Source organism: Plutella xylostella, chromosome 22 (genome assembly GCF_932276165.1).
Source record: "Plutella xylostella chromosome 22, ilPluXylo3.1, whole genome shotgun sequence".
Taxonomy (NCBI): domain Eukaryota; kingdom Metazoa; phylum Arthropoda; class Insecta; order Lepidoptera; family Plutellidae; genus Plutella; species Plutella xylostella.
In genome coordinates, this window is record NC_064002.1 from 9,068,373 (window position 1) to 9,092,208 (window position 23,836).

Sequence of the window (23,836 nt, forward strand, 5' to 3'; positions counted from 1 at the left end):
CGCACCATCCTGCGCCGCAAGGCTTAGCAAAGTTTATAGAATGATCTTTGTAGTTCGTCGGCTCGCGCAAGGGGAAAAATTAAGTATAGAATAGGTTTAATATATCAAATATTACATATCAAATCGCATCTTGCTTGTACTTTATAATATGGTAAGGAATATACATATGTTATTAGTATTTCATTATTACTGTTCACATAAACACTAAGCTAAAACGAAGTATGCCTACTCCTATCTATACATCAGATGAAATTGGCTGCGCAGAAATGATACTTCTGAGATGACAAATACTTTGTATAGGGCAACTTTCTGGTCTGAAACCTATACAGCAATTTTGTCAAATTCACGCCTGTCTATTTCTCTACCGCATGGCATTTAATGGCCACATACAACGATATTTTTTCTATAAGCATGTTGGATATTGTAAACCAGCTGCCGAACCTCAATTTCTTCATGATTCAGTTTATGTTTAACTGCCATTTAAAGTGTATCATTTGAATCAATTTGATATAAATATGTACTAAAACATTCGGGGAGTTTTTATTTTTTGTACATTTTTGTGCATAATGGGGCGCTGTCGCCGCTGCATGGCACCGTTATTGAAGTAGAAAAACTCACTTTATCTTGATTTGCGATAAACACGGCCATGTGATTGGTGGAACGTGCATTCAACGAGTTTACCTACGTCGACCAGGAAACCATGCAACCCGGTCTCGCTTTCATGGCTGCACAAAGTGCACAATGCACAGCACATGCTGAGTTGGTGCCGTTTTGACACTCTGGACAGCATTTTGTTGTTCTGTTTCAGTGTGTCAAATAAAAGTTTCTTTCTTTCTTCACAATACCGATAGTCAAATCCCCTAATCAAATCTAATGTTTGGTTACAAAGACTAAGACTTAGCAGTTAGTGTCTCCGTTCTCGTGATGGCCCGAGTCGAAGCTGCTGAGGTGTCCGAGGCCCTTGGGCGGGATGGGCGGCGGCGTCTCCGCCTCGTCCACTCGCAGCGGTGACGACATCATCGAGATTATCTCGTCGTAGCGAAGCGAGTCCACGGTTAGGTCCATGTCTGTTGGCAAAGGAATTGAAGTATGAAGGTCCGTTTGTATCAAAAGTTATTTGGCGTGTAAGTCACGTATGAAGTGGACGGTATATAAATAACGAAACATACTGCTATATCAACAACTGTTATTGTGTTGCACAACAACTAAACACAAAATAAAACATGTATATGTTGACCCAAATGCCGTCCGTCTGCACATCAGAGGATTCGGGGCGCATTTTGCCGCAATATACTATTAGTGACGCGCGGTGACGCGCTGTATTGACACAATCAACCAACGCCAACGCCCCACCCCGCTCCCTCCTTCCAAGGGGACCTAAAATTGACTTCTGGGCATTGGCACCAATCAAGAACAATGATATACAGGTTGTATAGAAGGGGGTATAGTTATGCAACACCCTGTATAGTGTACCGTGGTGTCGATGGTCGTCGGCGTTGCTGTAGGCGTGCGCGTCGACGCTCACGCCGGAGTCCCTGGCCTCGCTCTCCCGCAGCCGCTCCGAGTGAGGCGAGGCCGACTGCTTGTGGCTGCGCCGCGGGACGGCCGGCGGGGCTTCGGACCAGGAGCGCTTGTCGCCTGGGGATGTTGTTAGTAGTCAGTAGGTAAACCGCACTTATAATAATGTTATAAAGTTGGTGAAAGTATGTTTTTTACTCTTTCAGCGGCAAATGGCTAAAGAGAAGTTAATAAAATTTGGTGGGTAGAAAACTGACATCCTGGATTTAACACATAAAGAAATTTTGAACATTTTGGAAAAAAAATAAGGCGAAGCGAAGCTCGTAGGAAGATAGTCTCCTCATTATAGCACCGAATATATTTTAACCACAACCATCAGCAGTATTCTCTCTTTTTAAATGAACAAGTGGCAATAGTAACACTTTCTCTGCTCCATAATTTACACCAGTCATTTACCTGAAACTCTAGGTGGTAATGGCGGTGCATCCCCGGGCTCGCTCCACGAGGCGCGGCTGTGGCGGCGCGTCTCCACCTCGCTGTCTATGGAGTCCCTGTAACAGATGTGACATTTTAATATGGTGAATACAGGATAATGACAGGAAGTAGCTTCTTATTTAGTAGGAATGGAAGACTAGTTGACTGTCCACGATGTTTTATAGTTGTAGATGTCCCACGGTAACAAACCATAGTCTCTTTTGTTGCACCAGGCAATTTCGTTTGTCACCGAAGTCATAAGAAGAAGTTACCAACACGGCGACGTGGGGAAGTTATAAGAATAAAAGACGTGTCAATCGCAACGGATGGATTCGCTGGAGATCACCTCATGAGTGATATCAAACTGAGGTCAAGAGCAGCTCTAGACCCAAAAAATTGGGTCCTATAATGGGCGATACAGGACTGATGATAACAAACCGGTTGTTAAGCTTCGGCTTGGTGGGGCTGCGCGGCTGGCTCATGCAGCTCACGTCGTCGCACGAGCTGTCTCTGTGCAGCTGTTCAGCACATGACACTTGTACATAGTATACAGTATGTGTGGTTAACTAACCGGTTGTTAAGCTTCGGCTTGGTGGGGCTGCGCGGCTGGCTGGGCCGCGACGGCAGCGGCGGCGCGGACTGGCTCATGCAGCTCACGTCGTCGCACGAGCTGTCTCTGGTGCAGCTGTTTAGCGGTAAGCTGTGCGACATGAGGCTGCTTTGTGCGTCGATGGAGTCGTCTATTGAGTACTGGGGAGGGAAATTTAGGTTTTGGTTAATCATTCGTTGATAAACAAAGGCGACTGATTTTTTCGGGAATAGTCGACTGATTTTTTCGGGAATAGTGTGTGTGTATTATTTCCCAGATAACTGTTATCCAATAAAAGTTATCTGGGAAATAATTCCGAAGCTGTGTATCTGAATGTTTGTATTTTAGACAGTGACTGCAGAAATATGTGGATGACGTGAATAACATAACCCGTGACTGCATTCCCTAATTACAAATAACTAGATAAGACAAATACATGATTGTTATAGGCACTCATACTCACTATAGGCTTGTTGTAAAGATGTCCTTCATCATAGTAGCTGTCACTTTGCTGAATGCTCTGGGAACGTTTCTCATTCCCTGGTACGGGTGGTAGTGGTGTGCTGGAAATTACAAATATTTCAGTATTACTAAGCGCACCTGGGATAACCTTCAGATAGGTCAAAAATTTCATGGATATGGAAAGCATCAGCAGTCCTTTGCAAACAGAAGGGACATATAATATTAGACATTATTGTAAATGGTAAATTCTTCTTAGTGTGTTGGTGACAAACAGTTTACTACTCAGATTACTTACCAGTCGTCAACTACCCAGCTTGCGTAGCGTAGGCATTCGTATATAAGAAACAGTTGCTTCGTCAGACGTATGGCATCTTATTTCTTCTTTAAGTTTCTCCTATTTTAATAAAGTAAGTAGTTCAGAAAAGTTCTAAATCTGACCTCCCGAAATATTAAACAGTATATTCATTAACACAACTTACTTGACGATGCTCTCAGACAGCTGCCGCCGGGTGCGGCCGAGCGGCGGCGCCGTGTTCAGACCGGGGCCCAGGTTCTGACGCAGCTGGTTGAACCTCTCCACCAGGCGCCTGTGAGAATGTTTTAATTATTATAGTGATGGTATAGCAAAAATAAGGAAGTGGTTATACAAGCATAACTCTATTGTTTCGTAATCTGCGCATTTTTCATTTATGACTGAATGGTAAGAGAGAATTCGGAGCGCATCATTGCTATAGACGATAAGCGGCCGGGAGGCATAGCACGAACCAATGGTTCGTCGCGGTATTCTGACACATTCCACTCGCATCTCTAAGGGGACCTTAAAAGTATCTTCAGCTCATTGATCCATTAAAATGCAGCTATGACGTCACTCGCACCCGCTGCACGAGACTATAACGCGGGGCGCGCTACACGCCGCGTGCGTCGTTGACGACTGAATGGCGTAGTGGTTAGTGACCCTGACTACTGAGCCGAAGGTCCCGGGTTCGATTCCCGGCTGCGGCAGATATTTGTTTAAACACAGGTATTTGTTCTCGGGTCTTGGGTGTTGATATTTATATTTAATATCTATCCATCTATGTATTTGTGTAGATATATCAGCTGTCCGATACCCATAACACAGGCTCTGCCTAGCTTGGGGTCGGATGGCCGTGTGTGAGATGTCCCCACATATTATTATTATTATTATAACGCGGGGAGCGCTACACGCCGCGTGCATCGTGTACGGTCAGATGCAGAGAAACCTGACCGCCATCTCATAGTAACAATGCTTCTGAGGGGGGTCAGGTTTATCTGCCCCTTACTGTACCTGTGCAGCGGCTTGACCTCGTCCGGCGCGAGGCGGCCGTGCAGCTGTGACGTCACTGCACCCGCTGCACGAGACTACAACGCGGGGCGCGCTACACGCCGCGTGCATCGTTGACGACTGAATGGCGTAGTGGTTAGTGACCCTGACTACTGAGCCGAAGGTCCCGGGTTCGATTCCCGGCTGGGGCAGATATTTGTTTAAACACAGGTATTTGTTCTCGGGTCTTGGGTGTTGATATTTATATTTAACTAGCTGTTCCCGCGAGCTTCGCTTCGCCTTAAAAAGTTTTCCCGTGGGAATTCCGGGATAAAAGTAGCCTATGTTCTTTCCCAGGGTCTATACCATATGTATACCAAATTAGACGACCGAATGGCGTAGTGGTTAGTGACCTGACTACTGAGCCGATGGTCCCGGGTTCGATTCCCGGCTGGGGCAGATATTTGTTTAAACACAGATATTTGTTCTCGGGTCTTGGATGTGCCCGTATAATGGCAATAGGCCCGCCCCCTATTACATTGGGACTAACATAACACTCTGGCGAAAAGTGGGTGCAGCAATGCACCTCTGCCTACCCCGCAAGGGAGTACATTAGTACAAGGCGTGAGTGCGTGTGTGTTTTTTTTTTTTTTTTTTTATACCAAATTTCATTCAAATCCGTTCAGTAGTTTTGGCGTGAAAGAGTAACAGACAGACAGACAGACAGAAAGACAGACAGACACAGTTACTTTCGCATTTATAATATTAGTTAGGATAGTTAGGATTAGGATTAGGATATCTATCTATCTATGTATTTGTGTAGATATATCAGCTGTCCGATACCCATAACACAGGCTCTGCCTAGCTTGGGGTCGGATGGCCGTGTGTGAAAATGTCCCCACATATTATTATTATTATTATCGTGTACCTGTGCAGCGGCTTGACCTCGTCCGGCGCGAGGCGGCCGTGCAGCTGCAGGCCCGCGTCCACGACCGCCAGCTGTGACGTCACGAGGCGCCGCAGACGCGCCGCCGCCGCCGCCTCGCACGGGCTCGCTGAGTGCGTGAACTCGGGGGTGAGGAATGCCTGTGGGTGGAGAGGAAATGGTTAGATTATTTAAAAGCTGTGGTTGTCAATCGGACCTCAGACAAATAGGGAGATGATTGCACGATATCTACTATGAGTGACTAAGCGCCTAGATGAACACCGCTAATAATAAATTAATTCGAAGCCGATAATAATAATGACAAAATTGCGTGTCAATGCTTCAATATACCACAGAAAGCGGCATAGCGTCGCGTGTTTTCGCATTATTCCAACCGCATCTCAAAGGGGACCTACAAAGTGCCTCAGAGACGTCACATAAATAGATACTTAATTATATACCTGTTGGTACTTGGTGACGCCGCCCTGCACGTTGGCGTCGATGGTGCCCTGCAGCGGCATGGAGAAGGGGTTGATGTTGTTACACCACTATTGCATCACCCTGTATATCCTATAGGCTGTATTTAATGACCTGTTGGTACTTGGTGACGCCGCCCTGCACGTTGGCGTCGATGGTGCCCTGCAGCCGCATGGAGAAGGGGTTGATGTTGCGCGCGGGCGCGGCCGTGTACTGCGATATGAGGTGGCGCAGCTCGCGCTCCGTCGATTCTATTGTTTCGCATGCGAACTGGAATGGGCGGGTTTATTAATTTATTATTTTATTGCACAATATACAGAAGTAATTATGTTGTAATATTGGCAACCCGTAATATATATATATATATATATGTTGTATGTTAGACAAGTATGAGAGGGAGGGTGTTGGGAGACGGATCACGAAGCTGTAGTGGAGATGGGCAGGGCATCTGACAAGGCGAGAGGCCAAGGGAGGGACGGCGATCAGTCGGAAGACCGCCAACCCGTTAGTGTAATAGCACACTACACTCGTCCAGTTTGGTCCAGTTACTTTCCTAATGTCATCGGACCGTGGAACTTGGCATAGCTTGAAGGAGGCCTGCAGTGGGTTGACATAGGCTGATGATGATGATGATGATGGTGAACTATTGTTCTGATTTATTTTTTGTGTCTGTATTATTTTGCGTGAAAGAGGAACGAACATTCACAAGCGTACATATTCAAACATCCTTATTTTTAAACATCATTATTTACATAGAATATAGTTTCTTACCTCGACCGGAGTGAGTTCCTCCACACTGCGCGAGATCACTTCAGACCACCTCAGGATGCCCGGTAACGTGTTCTCAGTCACCAGCGTGGTCCGCTCGATCCACAGACTCTGTAATACAAATATTATATTTTATAGGTATTCTCATTTAAAATTAAAAAACTTTTTTGGTAACACATAATTCAGATATGTTCTGGCTCTTTGTTGTGCTTGAAATTATATCAATAGGCAATAGGTTCACCCACTGAGTATGCACATATCAATGGTGAACGAACCTTTGTTAAACCTAGCTATGTCCCGGCGAAAGAGTACCTACAGTAGTCATAGAGGAGGGCAGAACAACGTGACCCTAGGGCTTATTTGAATAACTAGGGGAAGGGGTCTCTGACTAACACTGTTGACAACAAGGCGTGAGTGATTATAATTATGTTACCTTAAACTCGTTATCCTTGTCAATAGGCGGCTTGTGCAGCGGCCGGTCACACAGGAACGTATCAACATCGTTGCATGCGTAGAACCGCTTCACTTGGTCCGGCGCGACAGGGGGCCAGTGTTGACACCAGATAGCGCTATGGTTACTAACTCTAACCGACTGTTATACCCCTCGGTTTACCCAGATACGATCACCGGTCGGGACAGATACTTGTTTAAACCCAGATTTGTACTTTTGGATCCTGGCTGTGCCCGAAGGATATTTATCAATACTGGCAATATGTTAGTGCAGCAAATGACCTCAGCTAACACAGAAAGGGAATACTCTAGTACAAGTACCTTAAACTCGTTATCCTTGTCAATAGGCGGCTTGTGCAGTGGTCGGTCACACAGGAACGTATCCACATCGTTGCATGCGTAGAACCGCTTCACTTGTTCGGGCGCGGCGGCGGGCCAGTTGCGGCGGGCTGGCACTGGCTTTACGTTGCATATTTGTATATCTGGAATTGGATAATGAGTGAGGTTGAAGTCATTTGATTTTTCAATAAAATAATTAATCATGTCATTCATTTGGATTTAACAATAAAATAATTAATATGTGATGTTGTGATATTACTGAACCTATTGGCTATAAACAGCAGGCTTATGTGCGCTAATACTGAAAAGCTTCGATACTTTTGAAATCTCTTATAACATGAGCATCTCAGTGGGTGGTGTCCCTCGTTCACTAACTTTACAGTAATTTCTCAAAATGTATGTTTATATATTATAATTATTTATGTTGTCTGTCTGTAAAATGTATGTACCTATAGGTTAGTTAACATAAAAGTTAATTGCAACAAAGGCTCCTAGACAAACCCACTTTGGGTTTATTGGTGCCTGAATGTTGATGTTTTATGTGTAGTAAATAAAATACAATACAATACAACAGCATATTTGTTTCTATAGAGATTCAGTTCCTTTTAACCCCACGTCAAATATTATTTCAACCAACACAATAACTCACACTGCGTATCTGCCTGCACAACCGTCTCATCAGGGGGCGTATTCCGCATCAGTATGTGCGCGGAGGGGTACTGAGTCTGCAGACGCTGGGTGAACGCGCCTATACGCTCGTAGTCGTAGCCTCGGTAGACAAACTGCTTGTTCTGTGAACAGAAGATAAGATATAGATACATTTATTTGAGACACTGAAATAAACATGACACAAAACAGTAAGTACATACACAATATATATACAATACACATAATACGAGTACGTTCAGATGACAAGCGCTTAACGCGCGTTTACAACAACATACGTTTTATTCCACGCGCTTAATTAAAACGTGTATTAGCGTGTGTACAGCATGAATAAAATCGCGGGCGCGCGGGCTCGCATATGTCAGGCAGATGGCGTCCCACGGAGAATGCTACAACATACCCTCACAAACAGCGGGCACGCCTTGCCATAGAACCCGACGCGGAAGTACTCGGGCTCGGGCCTCAGCTCCGGCGTCAGCGCCGAGTCCAGGAACGTGGCGTGAGTTCTCAGGCAGTGGGCGAGACGCACGTAGTCGCAGAGACGGACCTCGTAGAGAGTGGCGAGTTCTCGAAGTAGTGGTAGGCCTTTCTCCCAGCACTGGGGAAAGAGATAAAATGTGTTACTTCGTTTTGTTATACGGGCTTTCAGGCTGTCGCTTACGAAGCTCAATAGAAAAATAATAGCGGATTCAAATACCCTGTTTCACCCCATCGTGACATAGCAAGCTAGTCACCCGCTTGACGTTGTACATTTGTACTCACGTGATAAATCGCGAGCCGTATCGCCGTTTTTGAATGAGTTCAATGCACTTTGGGTACATAATACATCTAGAGTATGGATGTAATGAAGAATGAAATAAATTCAAGTACATAATTTTGTACATGAGTGGACGACAGTTGGCCGACTGTTGGTCTCACCTTGCCCCGGTCGAAGTACTGCAGCACCTGGTTGTAGATGGCCTCCTTGCGCCTCCACTCCGGCGTGTCCGGGTGCTCGGGGTCCACGCCCACCGCGTCACTGTCCCAGCTCAGCGTCTCGGCGTATAGCTGGAAATATTTTGATATTAGTTACATAATCTAAAGGAAAACTACGGCCATGTTGCATTTATGAACAAATCTTTCTTCGGGTCGATGAGAAACACCACAAGAGTCACCGTAGTAAAGATTGGCCCGTCTCAGTCGCTGACTATTTAAAGTCCAGGCAATACGTCACTCGGGGAGGCTCATTTCGTGAACCCCCCTCCGAATAAGACAATAAGAGAGGATTCGGAGCATCTATTTCTGGAAGAAGCAGTAAACAATTGAACATTAACAACTCACCAACAGCGTGCAGCCAGCTTCAACAAAGTTGTCGGACGCGATGTGGAGATCGTGAAGCTTGTACACGTAGCGCAGGTACATCTCCTTGCGATCTATCTCGTTCTTGTAGAAACTCTGGAATTTTACAATTATATTTTTTGCAAAGAGTAATAAGAATACCCTCAATTTAACTTCTCCATAGTCAGGTAATGCGTAAATTATTTAAATAAATCTATCGAAAGACTATCTAGCTAGACAGTCTTCTATTATTGTCTGTCATTTTTTCGTGTTTTTTAATTTATCCTTTTAAAAGGACCTACGGCGTTACGAGGATATGTACCTAGGTACTTACCTACAAAAAGTAATGATATCCCATCAAAAACATAAATGTAAAATAAGAGCCAAGTTCAATATTATGATAAATGCCTTGGTTGTTGACTTCAACGACAAAAGAAGTGAGATCTAAATTTTGCCAAGTTCAATGGTCAGTCCTGAAATTTATTTATAAGTAACAGTATAACATATCATATATTATCTACTTATAACATAAAACAATGTATTGTAGCCTAAGGTCTGTCTTGGCTAGTTTTCATACATGAATTATAGCCTTCACAAGTTGAACCTACGAGAATTTGTCGGTTCTTATTTAATTCCGAAAAAATTGTATTGTTGGTCGAACATAATAATTCGTTGGTAGGTTTAAAAAAAACTAGGCATGAAGGCATTTATCATAATATTGAACTTGGCTCTTATTTTACATTTATGTTTTTGATGGGATTTAACTTCTCCATAGTCAGGTAATGCGTAGTTTCAATAAGGTAGCAAGGTAGCACTTATGATTGTACAATATGTCTACGTCTCAATAAAATATCATATCCAATGCAATTACAATGTTTTGTATGCTTAATACCTAATTATATTTTATTCATTCAGGATTGCCTACTAGATTTGTGCTCTATGCGTAAATTATTTAAATAAATCTATCGAAAGACTATACACTATCTAGACAGTCTTCCATTATTGTCTGTCAATTGCGACGCTCGTTTAGGCAACATAACATAAAAATTAACGCTTCACGACTTGTAAACTTGTAATATTCCATGGGGGTTAACTAGGGCGACATTTCTGCACCCACATTCTATTTCGGCAATGTTATCTACAATATGAGTCTTTACTATGGTAATAAAGACGTGTCGTTACAGTTGTAAAAACTTCCATTAATCTTACCAACAAGTTAACCGTAGCAGCCATCCTCTTATCCCTGTGCTCTGCTCCCTGCATCACGGCTCGGTAGTCCAGCAATCTCTCCAGTAGTCGAGTGACGCAGCCAACAAACGCGGCACCGGCTTCGCGCCAGCCTTCCGTTGATACTCGCTCCATTAGCCTGTTAGATGGGAGTAGGTAAATGGGTTTTCTTAGTTAAATACATTTTTAGTGATACATAAAAGTTACACAAGTCAGTTATAAATTTAGCAAAAGTCGAAATGTTCTAATATTATTTAAAACATCTTTATGGCTAGATGCTGCCGCACATCTCTTCTACGTCTACTAAATAATACACATGAAAAACTACATGAATGAAAAGGTTTTATTGTTTAAAAATATTCTAAAACTATGTAAAAAGTTATAATCAACACGGATAAATATAAAATCAACTTCTTCTTCAGAAAAAAACTAATAAATACATTATCTACAAAGTAAAATAAACGTCAAACATAAAAGAAATATTTTGCAGAAGATAACAGCGGTTATACTCACACAGAACTCAAGTGCTCCCTGAATGAATGGCGTGAACAGTAAACATGATTCAATGTATGGGGAATGATTTACATAATGTATTGTGTGTAGCAAATATTCTATGCCTCTGTTTATATTTTCACGAAATAGTGTAAATGGTTTTACTTGTTGTACTATTTGTTCTAGGATTGTAAAAGCATTGACGGTGTTTTAACTTTTATAGATAACCTCGGTTATTTCGTAACGATTAGTAGAGAATAGGGAATACGCGTATGATTGACTTCATAATCAGTTATAGGCCGGAAGTCACTTAGGCTGTAAGGAAGAAGACACTGTGTTAGTGTCTTCTTCCTTTCACCCTCCCTGACTTGGAAGGGAAGGGATGTGAAGCGAAGCGGGGGTTGGAGAAGGAGAGGGAAAACCAAGGGAAGGGAGAAGAAAGGGTTTCGAATCGAGCACAGCCCAAACCACTAGGTTTATCACGTCCATATAATGTGGAAACGCACGGAAGGTTTGAAAGGTAATAAATTATTGCCAACTTACACAGTATCAAACAGCCTCCGATAATGGTCGTCGGCCTTATTGTCAGCTACCAGAGAGTCCAATTTGTCCACTAAAGCGGCTTCGGTTCTTCTAGCGGAGCCACTGGCCGCCCGTTCGGCCGCCATTAGCGATACTAGCGCTCCGAGGGCGGCGCGGCGGAGTGAACTAACTAGGGTTATCTCGAGTAATGCCCCCACTGCGCCGGGGATCAGGTGGAGTTGGGCTGGGCCTGTGGGTGAAGAGGTGTGTTATTGTTGGAGGTTGCATAGATAGTCCGATACGGCTGTAACATTTACGGCGTTAGTACTGTACATTTTGAGAACAATAATTAGTGCCATTCATTCAGGTTTTATCTGTCTGAGTGAGCTATCTTTCAATATACCTTCACTCAAATGTTGCCTAGAATAGGTTGCACATCTGCTGACTCGTCAGTTCACGTACGCTAACCAACTTTCTGAATCCTCTGTAATCGACTTATATCTCTTTCCTTTACCTACAGCTACTAAACGTTGCGTGGACGGAAACACACACTGTATTCATTTCAAGAACAGCTACAAACCAAATTAGGTCATCTTTCGTTAATGTGTGTATACCTAGGCGGCTCCAAACAGCCAGCAGCTGCAGGGCGGCGGCGGCGCGCATGCGAGGGCGGTCCGGCCCGCCGCCCGCCCAGCGCTCCGGTTGTAGGGCAGAACACGTCACTAGAGACACGCCCAGCTCGATGTAGCCGGACCATAGCTGTAGGGAGACCATAGAAAGGTTGGTCAAATAAAGAAGTAATGAATAAGTAAATTTCAGTCAAGAGCTGAAGGTAGGTACCATGCATCGCGGCCTACTACAGTCGCGCGGCTTACATAATACGATGTCTATAAAAATGCAGTGGCACTATAAATAACGGTGTGTACGGTTTGTATGGTATAGAACTTCAAAAAGGCTGTTAGTTTTTGGATGAGGAAGATTGCTTACTGATGATGATGATAACTATATCGTTACGAATGGCGAATAATGAAATGTTCCTCTTCGGAGGCTTCATTACTGATCATCGGGACAGGGTTTGAAAAGTAAGGTGAACATTGTAAAATTGGAGATATTACGAACCGGAAATTTCTGAGCTAAATCAAAATACCTGAGTATCAAACTGCGGAGGTTCATCTCCTAGGAATCTCTCCAGTAAAGGCTTGGCGAGGTCTTGCATGGCGGTCAGGAGCACCTTGCAGCTCGCCACGCGAAGCACCATCCAATCGGAAGGAAATACCTGGAAATTATGTAATTGATTTTAATTGTAAATTTAATGCGTTACAAGGGTCTGTTCCATACATTCTGCACTAAATTTAATTTTATTGTGGCATAAGGGTCTGTGTAGCCTTTCCGCATCTACAGCAAACCAAATGTCTGGCAAGTAACGCATTCAATTACAGAAACGAAAGGCTCCTTGGGAATCCTTTTCAATTTATGCAGTTATTCTGCCATGATATCTTCAAATAACAGTAAAATTCACTGGGTTTTCAGCCAGACAAGAGTTCTCTGCCATGATAAATTCCAGTTCCAGTAAAAAAAACTGTTTATAATCACTAGCCAGGTAAGAGTTATCTCTCAGTACTCACATCCTGCTCAATGAGATGCCTGAACACTAGGAAGGCCCTCATGAGGAAGTCCTTCAGCGGCTTCCTTTCAGGCGGCGGCGCCAGGTGCCCCCACAGCCGCTGGTAGTGCGCCGGCTTCAGCAGCTCCATCAGGCCAATCACTATTCAGACGGTCTAATAATACAGGTTTCTTAGATTGTCGGGAACTATAAGAGTTTACGTATGCGATGACAGAAGAAAAAATAAACATAGTTTTCAAAAATTGCAAAACCTGTACTAGACGTTATCACTCAGTTATACTCTACCGGAAACTTTCATGCAACTTTTGACAAACAATATATGCAGATGATGCTGTCATCGAAAACGTAAACTTTTATAGTTTTCGTAAATTGCAAAACTTGTACTAGACGTGCAGGTAAGAGTTAACTCTCAGTAACACTCACGTCCTGCTCAATGAGATGCCGGAACACTAGGAAGGCCCTCATGAGGAAGTCTTTCAGCGGCTTCCTTTCAGGCGGCGGCGCCAGGTGCCCCCACAGCCGCTGGTAGTGCGCCGGCTTCAGCAGCTCCATCAGGGCAATCACTAGTCAGATGGTCTATTACAGGCTTGTTAGACTGTCGGAAACTATAAAAGGTTACGTTTTCTCGCATACATAGTGGCGCCTCTACCGGAAACTTTCGTGCAACTTTTGACAGATAATATATGCAGATGATTCTGTCATCAAAAACGTAAACTTTAAGGGCCTTACCACAAAAACTTAGACAGTATTTAACAGATGTTTAGCGCTGTCAAACGCCTACGAAATCTGTCAAATTTCGTTTTAAGCACTAGTTAAATAGTGTTTAAAGTTTTTTGTGGTAGCATAGTTATAGTTTAAAAAAAATGCAAAACCTGTACTAGACATGCAGGTAAGAGTTATCACTCAGTAACACTCACGTCCTGCTCAATGAGATGCCGGAACACTAGGAAGGCCCTCATGAGGAAGTCTTTCAGCGGCTTCCTTTCAGGCGGCGGCGCCAGGTGCCCCCACAGCCGCTGGTAGTGCGCCGGCTTCAGCAGCTCCATCAGGCCCAGCAGACCAGCCACCATTGGACCCTGGAATAGGGAGGTAGAATTAGTGACGTCATATTCATCAATACGTGGTTGGTTTTTGTATTTCACCTTCAATGTCGAAGTCGGACTTAAATACAGGCTTAGAAGACCTGTCATCATCGACCCTTGGAATAGATTAACATCCAGAATGGAATTTCATCAGTAACCTTGCCGGGCTTGTTCCACTAGCGCCTCTGATGAAATTCCAGCCTATTATTCATTTGAATTCATTCTTGTCATACACTAGGGGGTAACAAAGTTGAACCTACAGGTCGCATTCTTATCAGTGACGTTGCTGTTTCGAACCTTATTTCTGAACAACCCTACCTAATCTTGGCCCCAACCCCAACTCTAAAATGACAACCGTGACTGATATTACTCTATTCCACTTGGTTGTTGTATAATTTACCTTGCACGGCTCCCTCCCGCCTATCAGCTGCAACACAGTGTCCACTAACACCGGCAGCGTGGTCGTGCACAGCGCGTCCACATCCGCGTCCCCCTCGCCCCGCCCCCCTTCTCCCCTTCCCCCCTCTTCTTCCTTCGTCCACAGTAGCGTGACTAGTTCGCCGAGCATGTCCGCACATTGGGCTAACTCGTCGCGTCGGGCTAAGTGTGAGCGGAGGTGGTGGCATGCGGTGCGCAGGATTGTGTTGCGCGCTTCTGTAATGGTGAGAAGGAACAAATTAAATCTAGATTTAGTGTCAAATGTCGATTTAAGAAACGTCAGTCCATATAAAATTTGACACTAAATCTAGAATTAATATGTTTCTGCAAGTGGCCCTTACTTTAATAATTTAAACAGCCAGTAGAGTTACGTAATGTTTGGTACTGGTTCAAGAGCACCGGAAATCATCTTACATGTAACATAAAAATGTTAAAAAAATTGCCAATGGTGCAAAAAATACATATACAACAAAACTAAATCGAAACTTTTCTGCTCGTAATAGCCCAGATGTCTAATACTATAATCTAATATTTTCATTAAAAGGAACTTTGGAAACTGTTAACTGTCTACTTGCATCTAACTACCAGTAAGTTATTCAAATAACCAACAACCACACAGTACCGGGGTGTTCTCCAAGCGGCCCTCTCAACAATTCACTAGCAGTAGCCAACCGCGCCCTGGCTAGGGCGGGCGGGGCCGACGCACACGCGTCCAATAGCGAGGCGGACACGCGAGCCGCCTCGGCCGGCCCTAGAGCCACGCAGACTTCCTTAGCTACGTGCACCCAGGATGTCATCAGCGCCACCTAGTGAAGAAAGGTGTAAAGTTATGTTTAGCGCCATCTAGTGGTGATAGTTGTAACAATGAGGCACCAGCGCGAGCGCCGTTACTGTACAGATTACAATGACATCATTAGCGGCATCTAGTGAAGAAAGGTGTAAAGTTATGTTTAGCGCCATCTAGTAGTGATACTACTAACAATGAGGGACAAGAGCGAGCGCCACAAGTGTACAGATGAAATTGATATCATTAGCGACATCTAGTGAGGGAACACAAAATACATGATGGTATTAGCGACATCTAGTTATAGTCTAGGATATTAAGAAAACTGATAAATTACGGCATCAGTGCAATCTTGTGGTGAAAAAATCCACTACGAAAAAACCATAATAAAGGCAAAGAATAAAGTTCTCATTGGGTCTTTGTCTGATATTTATATTTTGAGCAAATCGGTGACTAAACTCGGTTTGTCTCGGTTCGTTGGTTAAGCTGGACTAGGCTTTGTCTTAATGAGAAGAACTATAAATCTCACCTGAGCTGGCGCCAAATGCTCTCTATACGGATGCTGAGCCAACGCCACCAAGGCATTCAAGGCCGCCCTCACATCCCTCTTAAAGCTCTCTTCGTATTGGCCACCCGTAGCCCTCGCGAAGAGCAATCTCGAGCGAACAGCCAATCGGAACACGACGCCGAGTGAACGAAGACACTTGCGGATTGGCTCTTGGCCTTCCGCGCCGGCCGCCCATTCGGCGCAGTGCTGCACCGATGAGAGAAGACCTCTGGAATAAGAATAAGGACACATGTAATACGAAAAAGGTGATAAATCACATGTATAGTAGGTACTGTAAAGAAGGTAAGGTATTTGAAGATTTCGACAGTCGAAAGACATATTAGAGGATAGAAACCTTGATGGAAATCGCCATAATTTTGACAACTGACGCTTGCCAGGCCAAGGCATTTATGAACGAATTTTATTTATAAACGCTTTATTTTACACAAACAAACAATATACAAAACAGATTACAAATTTAAAACATATAGGACGTATACAAAGGCGAATCATAGAGGATTTCGAGCGCGCCTTTGCAGTATTAGACGAATAGCGGCCGAGCGGCATAGCGCGCACCAATGACGTCGCGCTGTTTCGACGCAATCCTCCCACGCTTCAATCCGCTCATTGGTCAACTTACTTGTAAACCAGTGCAGCAGAGAAGTGTTCCTCAATATAGACGTCAAGCACGGGGCGGAAGTGCTGGAAGCGGCTCTCGTCCAGAAGGCTGCAGATGGAGACCAAGACCAGGAACACCGTGCCCGAGTGGGGAGTGCTGAAATAATAATTACACTGTTATGTGATATGGATAACTGGAAAATTACCTAGAGGCCTGAAAATTACCTAGATACGCTCACAGTGGATCAACGGCAATATGGTTGAAAATGTTTCAAGCATAGTATTTTTAGCGTGTCGGTGACAAACACTAGATGTGGTCTAGGGTTAGTCAACGTGCTGAAAGGATTAGCCAGTCAGAACAGTGTCAATAGCTGAATGCCAAGGGTGCGTCATACAGACGTATATAAAGTACAGTGAATGCGTCACTCGAGGAGTGTATTTTCGTGCACCCTAGCATAAATCAGCGTAACTAAAGTGTAGTAAAATGACGCGTTAAAACAACAATGTTTCGGATGCATTAAAATCCTCTCATACTACCTACAATAAATCTCTTTATATCGGCTCCGCTCAAATACACCACATACCTATTCCCATCTTCAGTGGAGAACAGTGCAAAGAGCGCGTCCAGTACATCCCTGAGGAACTTGATCAATTCCTCGCAACTCAATCCGTCTCCCAACCGAAGAACTCGGAGTAGGGTCTCTTGAACTTTCTCCGGTCTCGCGCGCCATTGCAGCAACGCTAGGAGATCCTCTGTAGGAAGATATAGTAAGATTAAGGGCCTGTTTCACAATGTCGCTAATAGCTACCTGTGGGATAAAAGACATGCTGTCACTCTCTTTAATTATGTTTTAGACAGTGAAAGCATGTTTTTAATCTCACAGGTAGCCATTATCCAGACATTGTGGAGCAGGCCCTAAACCTTAGACACACTTTAGAAAATGAAACTTGAAGTAGAAGCTACTTCGTATAATGCAAAACAATTAAGGTAAGTGTAGCACATAAATCATTGGGATAGATTAGCATGATACGAAGCAATAAAAATATCCTTAGGTAGGTACTCGCATTTCATATGAAACAAGAGCATGATTAGAATATATTCTAGTTGGTTACATATTAATTTCAATTAGAAGCTGAAGAATAGCTATCAAGTATAGGTAGGACCTTGTTGATACTGATGATAATAAATATTACAGTAAAAAGCATTTTAGATGCGCAATATTTTTTTTTTAATTTATATTATATTCTGGTGATAATGATCGTTTGTCCATCAGGTTATATGTGAATCGGGTAAACTGCTTCTGAATTTAATTCCTCACCGTTCTGAGTAAGCTTGGTAGAACACAGCAGCGTGCTGATAGTGCAGTTCTCCTTAGAACTCCGCTGGAAGGACGGCGCGGCGCCGTTGACCGTCAGTAATAAACTCAATTTTTACTGTCACTTTAATGTGTCTTTTGTTCTGATGTAATTGACCATAAGACAGAAAGTTTTGATGTTTTTTTTTTTAGGCGTACCTATAAAGTTGCACTAATTCCTTACCATTCTGAGTAAGTTTAGTAGAACACAGCAGAGTGCTAATAGTGCAGTTCTCCTTGGAGCTGCGCTGGAAGGACGGCGCGGCGCCGGCGGCGGGCGGCGGCCGCGCCGTGTCGCCCGCGCACGACGGCAGAGATAAGTAGCTGGCTGACGTCAATCTGGGAAGATGTGGTTATGTATTGTATCGTGAAATAAAATGACAAAATGGCGGCCATCTATGTTGAATTTAGAGGAGAAAGGATCCGGGGCGCGTTCTTTATTAAATTTGTTTATTCTGTTCGGAAAAACTACTACTGTAACAATGCAGATATGCATTGCCCTATAACCGCATAGACAAATAGCGAGCACCAATGACGAGACGCAGTTTCAATGCACTCCATCCACGCCTCACCTCGAAAACTTAAAAATGGTCTTTTTACTTTTATACATATTTCAATGGAAAGGAAAGTTGGCCGGAAAAAGCTTGCATATTTATAAATATAAATAAACTTACTTGGAAGGATCATCACACTTGTAGACGTATAGTTCGTGCGCGCCGTCCCGGAGCGTTGCTCCGCTCACTTCCATCAGTCGTGCGAATGAAAACCCGAATAGTTTCCGCTCCGTCTTGTCACGGGCTGAAAACATTACAGGTTTGATTATTATTACTACGAATTTTGAGGTTCTTCTTCCAGTTGTTTATTTTCAATGACTGACGGATTTATTGTATCTCGTATTGTATTATGCTGATTGTCAGCTTGTTTACACCCCTTCCTACTCCCACTAGTCCTACTTATATAACAGCAGCCATTTTCATATCATATCTTTATCTGGCCCGTTAGCCCCTTCTCTCACTACACGACTCTCAAGCGACGCAACCCATGGCCACCTATAAAATCGGGTCTACGACGCGTCGTTGACTCGTCAAATATATGCGACCAAGGGTTGCGTCGTATTCACGTCGCTTGATAGTCGCGTAGTGGGAGAAGGTGCTAATACCAAAGCACAGCGACTCACTGGAGCAGTGTCGGAACTCGATGCGCACGTGCGCAGTGGTGAAGGTCTCCAGCGGCACGGCGAGGCGCAGCTGCTCGCCCCACGCCGGGCTGTTGTTGTGGTACAGGACCACCGACTCGTAGGAGGTTGAGCCGGTGCCGCTCGCGCCCCACACGCACTCCTGGGGAGAACGGAAGGGCTATATAGGGTAGGTAGATGTCAAATGATAAACAGTGCTACGGTTTCTTTATAACCTAGCGAAATAATGATGTTGTAATGATAATATAAGCCGGGCCACACTAATATAACGTAATACTTCTTAAATACAGTTTTCGACTAGGTGTTGTAATGTGATTTGTTTTTGTTTTTAAGAGTTTGTATTATCCTAATACGAATAGGTACCTACACATTATGTGGTATCAGTAAGTTTTGTAAATGTAAAACGATTGCGTGTTCCTTAAGTAAATAACTTCTAATCTCACTGCACACATCAGACACTCAACACACCTCAATAACTTGTCCCGAATAATTTGATTACGTTCATGATTCACGACAACTCACCTCAATAACCTGCCCAGTATTATCATGCACCGTCACCGTAGCCAGAACATTCTTGGCTGTGCTTTTACCGCCTCGCTCAAACTCTGCTTTCTCAAGAGTAAGGTACAAGTCATTTCTGACGTCACCGGGCATGATGACGTCAGGGAACCCTCGTTTAGGGGTGATGGTGGCGCCAGATGTGACGGCTTCTGTGATGCTGCCAGTACTGGTTAGTAGACGGAGGGCTACTACGATACCTGGAGGCAAGTTGGTGGTCAGTTAGTGAAGATATACTCACGGGCTATGAAAAGGTTCCACTGAGAAAAGCACCAAATTACTTCTAAACGGAAAAGGCTAGCTTAATGACGCCTTCCGATATATTGAAGTACATGTAACAGAACATCACGATATTACCAACTAAAATCGGTAATATTTTGTCGTAATTTTAAATTAAATCTTTGAAAAAATTGGGGTTGTTTGTTGTCGGAATTTTGTGAGTGGAACTTTTTCATTGCCCGGCAGTGTATAATGGTGGCTGGAAATAAGGTTTTGTGTGTTAAGGTTTTTTTTAAACCGTGTATTGCAAATACACGATATTATCGTTTAATGTTATGAAAGGCTAATGAGGTTCAAACTGTACTATGCACTTATGGTAATTCAAAATACATAAATCATTCTAACTGACCAAAGTGCAAATCGTGGCTTATCTTTTTCTTATTCAGCTTTACCTTTTGTCCGATTGCAAATAATATGCATGTGTATTACTTGCTCATAAAATGCAAATGTTCGATAGCAACAGGAGTCAGGTTTAAAACGGTACCTATAGATACCATCAGCCATCAACTTGAATGTAGTATGGACAGAATATTTTAGAGTTAATTTTACCAATGTTATAGTTATGACATAATTAAATCGTTTCAAGATAGTTTCCATACCATAATTAGGCTGTCCCGGTAAAACATTGCATTTATTCGTTTGTTTTCGTATTAGCATGTCGTGTAGTTGGTGGAAGTCTTTCTCTTCACACTGGTAAACCTGAAAACAAACAGCATTGACAATTCACTTACATTTATAATTACAGGTCATAACCATATGGTAACAAAGTAAGGTTCTATACTGTAACATCACTGTTCGGATCAAGGAATACCTAAGGCAAAATTCATATTTTAGCGGTAAGGCAGAAAAGTTTATCAGTCACTAGTGGCCGCTACTGAAAAATATTTTTTTTACTGATCGTCTACATCTACAATGTACATCTTTGATTTTAAAGAACCGCACAGCCACACAGTATTTAATTATCGATGTACGTTTGCTGTACAAGTTGCCGTTATGCATATTCCATATTAGGTTCTCTGCAGGTTGCCAATTTACAGGAAGTCACGTTCGTTTGTGACATATCATGTATCCGGACTTTTGCGTATCGACATTACCCCGAAGTGGAACATGACCACAAACTAATAATGTTTTACATATGTGCTATTAAAGTTAATTTAAATAAAACAAAAATATAATATGAAACTTCCTAAAATTCATCTCAGTGTAATCAGAAAAAATTGTAACTGTTATCACTGGCATTTATCACCTCAATTCACTGGGGATGCATAAAAGGATTCCTAGAGAAGCAAAAGCAGAAGTCCTGAAGAAGTCCTGCAGCGAGAGCACGGCGGCACCAAACCTTCACCCGCACCATCAAACTAGACATATACAGCACCCTGTAGTCCACATACCTATATAGTATGTAGAATTCCATGCCTATTAAAAGACTCAGCGGCACGCTGGCATTGCGACGCCGTCGTGTGAAATTGCCAGTTTGGCAACGCTATAAAAAACCAACTGTAGGTCATCTTCTTCGTCTCACCTTAAACGTATACTCCTTCTCCGAGGGATGCATCAGGGGGTTCCTGAAGAAGTCCTGCAGCGACAGCACGGCGGCACCCAGCGGCCGGCGCGCCAGCGGGCCCCGGCGCTCGCTGGTGCCGCCGCCGCCGCCGCCCGCCCACCGCCCCACGCGAACCACCCACGCGACCAGCCAGAGCTCGCGGGAGAGGTCCGTCGAGGATAGGTCCTGGAGGAGGAATGGAGATTCACTGGTGTTGTAGTCGAAATGAGATGGTATTTATATAGGCTGATGCAGACCACAGATGACCACGAAGTGAATGTATGGAGCGCATAAATGCCGGATTTTGATCCGTAGTCAACTTTAACCATTATTTAAGTCACGTGATGTCAAGCATGACAGCTACGTATACTGATTTTGTTGTTTGTTAACTAATGGCGGCCATTTTACACCGATGGTTGAGTTAACTACGGATAAAAAAACTGGCTCTAAGTCACCTATGACTGGCAACTTTCATTCAGCACCAGTGGCAAATTGGCGATAACATAGTGTCTTAATTAAACTTTAGTATTATGCGAGTATTGAAGGGGTCGAACTAGGATAAAATCTAACTTTGATTACTGAAACCAAGGTTCCATCCGATTGTTAAGTATTGCTACCTACAGCACTGCACTACTCATAAGCTCATAACATAATTATTCACATATGAATGTATATGTAGTTTGATATAATATTACTGTGAAGATGTTAAACAAAACAATAATGATTTATGTGGGAAAGTATTAAAAGAGCACTGGATGTGTTATTAAATTGAATGAGCTTAAAAACCAAATTGTTAATGGTAGCCCCGGGCGTATCACGCATTATTACTAGTCCCTCCTATATCATATTCTTATTACGATTAGTAAAATGATGAATCATAGTCATAGACCACTAAGTAAGCTTGCAAGTATGTATTACATTTAAATTTACTCACGTGATCTATTTACAAAAAAAAATAGTCTCATTAACTCATAATGTACATAGAGGCTATAAATAGACTGTGTTAAAAATCCACAATAAGTCAAATTTTAATTTGATTTATAATGCAATTAACTGTAATTCCAATATATTGTCGGATAATATAATAATTATAATATGTCGTTTTTAACTGCTAGTTTTGTGTAATCGCTAAATAATCATAGACCATACAATAATTTCCTTAAAAGCCAGTCGTTAACGTGTAATAGCTGTCTCATTAGGAAAAAACTTGTATAGTACCTAATAACGATCGGTTATCGGTTTGGGTGCGTACAAAAACGGTATACCTACATACTTACCTATTATGTGCCTAGATTTTTTTTAATATCCTTTGAGTGAACTGTTGTGAGTCTGGGGCAACTCTCAGAGTAACAATGCTACCTGATAGGGTCAGGTTTCTTTAACCCAGACTGTACTAAATAATGTTTTACTTGTAAATACACTGCTATTCTATGTCGCGATACTGATTGTTAGACAAAAAATAGTTACCGATGCGCTTATTACAATGTTCCCCTCTTAACATTAAAGTAAGACTTATTGGAACCACTAAACATGATATTTTTTTCTGTGAAGAGAATTTTCATATAGGTACTTTAGGTACATTGGTAGAAGAATATAACATTTCTTGTCTCCAAGTACAAAATTAATTATCTTAAATCTCAGCAGCTTTCCTCAGCTGTCAGTATTAATTACACACCTAACAGGCTATTATAGCATTGTCTCCCACTCGTCACTTGTTAAATGTCGACAATAATTATGATAGGCATCGTCATACCGCGTAAATTGCACCTACCGCAATACAAACTGTTATTCCATCTTTGTTAGATGTAGAATGTAATAATAATAAAGAAATAGGAAATAGGTTCCTTACTAACTTTTTCGTTAACAGTTTTCGTTAACGCATTCAAGGTTTCATATTATTTTGATTTAAGAAAGGCTGTTGGCCCCTTTCTAGATCATGAAGAATGGGAAATCACATCGCTGCCGAATTAATGCAGTGTGTGAATGTGCTCCGACCAGCGACAATGCAGGTTCGGCTGCATTCCTTCACCATACGAATAACTTTAAAAAGTGGAGACTGGATTTTGGGAGCGAGACTCAGGTCAGACAGACACCATTTCAGTTTAACTCGTGGTTCATTTGTTGTTGGATCGAAATAAGTTACGAACTATGTATGTAGGTAGTTAGCCCTTTTTGTTATCCAATATCGCGTTTATAACCAACAAACAGCCCGCAAACATAATTCAACCATAATACCTATCATAAAGTTCACAGAACTGTCAAATTATTCACATAAACCTGACGTCACCAAAACCCCACACATCAA

At 42.9% G+C, this 23,836-nt stretch overlaps 1 protein-coding gene across 1 annotated transcript in view; it reads right to left on the reverse strand.

Moving 5' to 3' along the window:
• Positions 1-360: 360 nt before the first annotated feature.
• Positions 361-23,836, reverse strand: part of LOC105389834 (dedicator of cytokinesis protein 3) — a 51,830-nt gene continuing 28,354 nt past the window's right edge. Inside the window, exons 7-37 of the mRNA XM_048628858.1 lie at positions 21,511-21,717; positions 20,588-20,687; positions 19,674-19,909; positions 19,134-19,293; positions 18,631-18,754; positions 18,141-18,295; positions 17,186-17,354; positions 16,624-16,758; positions 15,966-16,212; positions 15,275-15,458; positions 14,615-14,868; positions 14,050-14,208; positions 12,656-12,784; positions 12,123-12,267; positions 11,530-11,758; positions 11,008-11,025; positions 10,477-10,633; positions 9,271-9,384; positions 8,869-8,997; positions 8,351-8,548; positions 7,934-8,075; positions 7,267-7,427; positions 6,499-6,606; positions 5,842-5,997; positions 5,254-5,411; positions 3,523-3,630; positions 3,045-3,144; positions 2,564-2,742; positions 1,975-2,069; positions 1,474-1,638; positions 361-1,067 (exon numbers count right to left, since the gene is read on the reverse strand). Of these exons, the coding sequence (XP_048484815.1) occupies positions 898-1,067; positions 1,474-1,638; positions 1,975-2,069; positions 2,564-2,742; positions 3,045-3,144; positions 3,523-3,630; positions 5,254-5,411; positions 5,842-5,997; positions 6,499-6,606; positions 7,267-7,427; positions 7,934-8,075; positions 8,351-8,548; positions 8,869-8,997; positions 9,271-9,384; positions 10,477-10,633; positions 11,008-11,025; positions 11,530-11,758; positions 12,123-12,267; positions 12,656-12,784; positions 14,050-14,208; positions 14,615-14,868; positions 15,275-15,458; positions 15,966-16,212; positions 16,624-16,758; positions 17,186-17,354; positions 18,141-18,295; positions 18,631-18,754; positions 19,134-19,293; positions 19,674-19,909; positions 20,588-20,687; positions 21,511-21,717 (4,791 nt within the window). The 3' untranslated portion in view covers positions 361-897. The remainder of the gene's footprint in view (positions 1,068-1,473; positions 1,639-1,974; positions 2,070-2,563; positions 2,743-3,044; positions 3,145-3,522; positions 3,631-5,253; positions 5,412-5,841; positions 5,998-6,498; positions 6,607-7,266; positions 7,428-7,933; positions 8,076-8,350; positions 8,549-8,868; positions 8,998-9,270; positions 9,385-10,476; positions 10,634-11,007; positions 11,026-11,529; positions 11,759-12,122; positions 12,268-12,655; positions 12,785-14,049; positions 14,209-14,614; positions 14,869-15,274; positions 15,459-15,965; positions 16,213-16,623; positions 16,759-17,185; positions 17,355-18,140; positions 18,296-18,630; positions 18,755-19,133; positions 19,294-19,673; positions 19,910-20,587; positions 20,688-21,510; positions 21,718-23,836) is intronic.